General features: G+C 35.7%; 1 protein-coding gene across 1 annotated transcript in view; it reads right to left on the bottom strand.

The window, feature by feature from the left end:
• LOC108917750 (histone-lysine N-methyltransferase 2D) overlaps nucleotides 1–3989 on the bottom strand; it is a 23136-nt gene that overhangs the window by 12353 nt on the left and 6794 nt on the right. Inside the window, exon 8 of the mRNA XM_023455734.1 lies at nucleotides 1514–1840. Within this exon, the coding sequence (XP_023311502.1) occupies nucleotides 1514–1840 (327 nt within the window). The remainder of the gene's footprint in view (nucleotides 1–1513; nucleotides 1841–3989) is intronic.

Here is a 3989-nt window from a genome sequence, read left to right as displayed (position 1 = left end):
CGACTTTACACCCACAATTAAACATGGCATACAGAAAAGTTTTTTTAAATAAACACTTCCACACAACCACTTATACTCGGAATACCATTCATTCTGAAACTTTCGAACATACACGTTGTCTTTTGACTTCCCCTCTTTTCCATATCAAGAGAATAAGGCACAGGTCTCTCGCAATTTAAAAAATCCATTTTGTCCTCAATTTTCCATCTGGAAATTGGCGTTTCCAATCAAACACATACTGGATCATACATAGGAAACATTTCTACAATTATTAACAATGAACCATTATAATCGTGCACTGGGCGACATGTATCGTATAAACTGTTAAAGGCAGGCGATGGGTGATGCTGCTTCAATTTCTGCGTCACTAGTACCGTTCCCCAACGCCGTGTTTAATCACGTATTGGCCGCCTCGTTGCCATGCAACCACCGTAAACAATACTATGAAAGAAGCAGAATACATACTGATTTTAATCTGTATCACTTGCATATATTATACGTTGTATGGTCCGAGGATGATGTTCGCGCTCAACAAACACAATATATTTTCAATATAGAATTATACCTAAATTATAAAATTTATATAAAATTAAAAATAATTTTAAATTGCACAACGGAAATTTTAGCGTCACTTGTGTCACCTGACGAGCCGCCTCTGTTATAAAGAACATTTCTAGTAGTGAATCATTGATCCATCTCATCTGCAGTTTTCAGTGATCTACTTTGGCAGTTTTAGTGATTTTGCTAAATTTGTCGCCACTGTTACAACACTATGTAAATAGACTTTTCGCAGAACCCACTTGTCCAGTTAACAAAAACGTTGGTTACGTCGCATCATAATAAAAAAGAAAAAAGTGATGCAGATAACAGGCAAACTTTGCCTATGAAGCTAGAAGTGCTTGAATATAATCTGTAATATAAATAAAACGGGAATCGACATATCTATATGTTGTTCTATATTTAATAATTTTTGAAACCATCTAAAGTTTAGATTCTAGACACCCATATAATTGTATTCCCTGCACACCCACATGCTGAGATTGAGTCACTACCAACTGTTTTGGCCCTAGAGTATATTATGCACATACATAATTAAAACAATGCTTGTGATCCGAATTTTTGATAATCTGAATCCTGATTATCAAGACTTTGCTACATTTCAATAATATAGTCTCATTATATTAAGTTCATAACTAAAACATGTAAAAATTTCAAAGGCATTTTGGTTTTTTAAAACATCTTAAAAAAAAATTCGATAAATTTAAATGGATCTAGGTAATTCTTTAAATATTAATTTGCAACTATAAAAATATACCTGGTCTGTTTGGCTCCAGAGTGTGTCAGCTGGATTATTTGAATTAGAGTTTCCAGGAGAACCAGTCAAACTTATTAAATTTCTGTGGTCGACATCCTTGCCTCCGAGACTACTTAACGAGTCCTCAGCTTAGGAAAAAAAAATTGATGAGAATTGACATTACTGGGTACAACGTCGTATTCTTACCCAAATCTCCACCAAGCCCGGGCAACACCCGGTGATCTACATCAACCGCTCCACTCGGTTCCAAGTTATCGTGATATTCCACGGGATCACGATAGCCCTCCTTCTCAAATGTGGGAGGACTCTCTGGCGTGTCAGTCTCCTGAACTGGATTCCATGACGCGTCAGGCTCCCAAGTGGACAAATCCTCTTCGGGATTGTATTCTTCGCTGGGAGGGTAAGGATTGGCACCAGCGGGCGGTTCGAATGACTCCTCTAGAAAAGTTGACAAGTTTGCGTTTTGCGTTGTATTGTATCCCGCTGTACTGGTTTCGTAAGTTGAAGTTGATGTGAATGTATTGTCTAAGAGAATAATAATTGTTGTAAGTTGCTCTTAGAAACTATGGTAAGAATAGATAAATATGTTTCCTGCACATGAATATAAAATAATATAAATATTTCCTTAATATTGCATTGCACATTCAAAAATTGGAAACAAGTTAAGACAGAAAAGATTTGCACCATACCTCAAAAGTACTTTCCTTGGATGAAAGTTCATGTCAACTTATCTTACCATATTAAATTTGGTAATTGGAAGTTTTTGGGGTAGCCAAATTATAAAACAACATGAATATAATGTTATTTGAATTTGAAATAAGTATATGAATATGTCATTTGACAAAACATAGGGGTCACTAAGCCAAAACAGTCTTGTCTTTTTTGTCATATTTTTTCTTGTTGGCATGGGTTTTAAAGAAACACATCATGCCTAAGGCCAGATTTAGCCTAATTTATTTTTGGCAGAAAAAATCTGAAACATTTTTTTTAGTACCTACTGTAATTTCCACCCTAAACGGACCAACCCCCTCACCCTTCTTTACCTCTCCACTCCTTTAAAGGGGGAACTAGCGCTTATTAGAGGAATCTTTAAAAAGCTTAGAGATGCAAAAGACATTCAATTCCTATGAATCTCATACATGAAGAATTTTTTGGATCGCTGATCACGGATCTGGTCTCAGAATCGTGAAATTCAAAATGGCGGATCCAATATGACGGACAAGAAAATTAAAATGTCTTTAAAATGCATGAATTTTTTTGTAATGGGGTTTTTTGGGTCTATGATTACGAATCTGGACTCTAAATCACGAAATTCAAAATGGCGGATTAAATATGGCGGACAAAAAAATTAAAATGTCTTTAAAATGCATGAATTTTTGTGTAGTGGGGTAATAGGAACATCCGAACACACGTTAGCTTTAAATAAAATACAAAATAAAAAGATAACAATTATATCAACATGTATGTGTATATTGACTTCAGAATCATAATTAGTGACCCAAAAAACCCCTCAACACAATTTGTGCATTTTGAATACATTTCAATTTTTATACCCGCCAAATGGGATACCCAAAGACACAAAAACCCCCGACACAAATTCGTGCATTTTGAAGACATTTTAATTTTTTCCGCCATATTGGATCCGCCATCTTGAATTTCGAGATTCTGAGACCAGATTCATGATCAGCGACCCAAAAAACTCTTCATATGTAAGATTCATAGGAATTGAATGTCTTTCGCATCTCTAAGCTCTTTAAAGATTCCTCTAATAAGTGATGGTTTCCCCGGCATTTAAGGGGGTGGAGGGGAAAAGGAGGGGGAAAGGAGGGTGAGGGGGTTGGTCCGTTTTGGGTGAAACGATTCAGTATTGCTAGTAGGTACTACAAAAAAAAATTTCAAATTTCTACAGCCAAAAATAAATTAGGCCAAAAACCGGCCTTAGGAGCCCTCCTCCTAAAGTAACAACAACAAAGCAAAACAAATAGATACCAGATCAACAACAAAACAAAAATGTAACAATAAAAAAACCTTATAAAAATTGTTCGAACTGTATTCCATCTTGTTGAATACATAATTGACAACTTCTGGCTACCTCAGACGTAGCGTTTGATATTAAGTTTGGAGGTATTTCACGGCAAACGTTTATAATCCTCTCTCTTAAAATATCTACATTTTCTGAATGTGTCAAAAATACTTGATCTTTGAGATATCCCCAAAACCAAAAATCTGCGGGGGTGAGATCAGGAGAACGGGCGGGCCATCGAACAGAACCAGTCATTCCAATCCACCTTTCATCAATATTAGCATTTAACCAATTAGTGTTTCTTCTAGCATTATGCGGGGGAACACCATCTTGTTGAAAATAAATGCTATACACTTCTGCAAGCAGTAAGGTATCCAAAAAGTTTGCAAGATTTTCTGACAAGAGTCTATGATATTTGTCTTGAGTTAGAATTCCATCGATGAAAAATGATCCAATTAATTGATTACCTAGAATACCGCACCAAACATTAACACCGAATCTCCGTTGGTAATTGGTTTCAACAGTTATTCTGGGATTTTCTTGACTCCAATATCGATGGATATTTCGGTTAAAAATGCCATTATTACTAAAGGTACACTCATCTGACCATATAATTTTTCTCCAAAATCCTGCGTCTTGTATCATATTTAA

Source organism: Anoplophora glabripennis, unplaced genomic scaffold (assembly GCF_000390285.2).
Source record: "Anoplophora glabripennis isolate ALB-LARVAE unplaced genomic scaffold, Agla_2.0 scaffold61, whole genome shotgun sequence".
NCBI lineage: Eukaryota > Metazoa > Arthropoda > Insecta > Coleoptera > Cerambycidae > Anoplophora > Anoplophora glabripennis.
The sequence above is the reverse complement of the archived record's forward strand: the minus strand, read 5'-3'. Positions and strand labels throughout refer to the sequence as shown.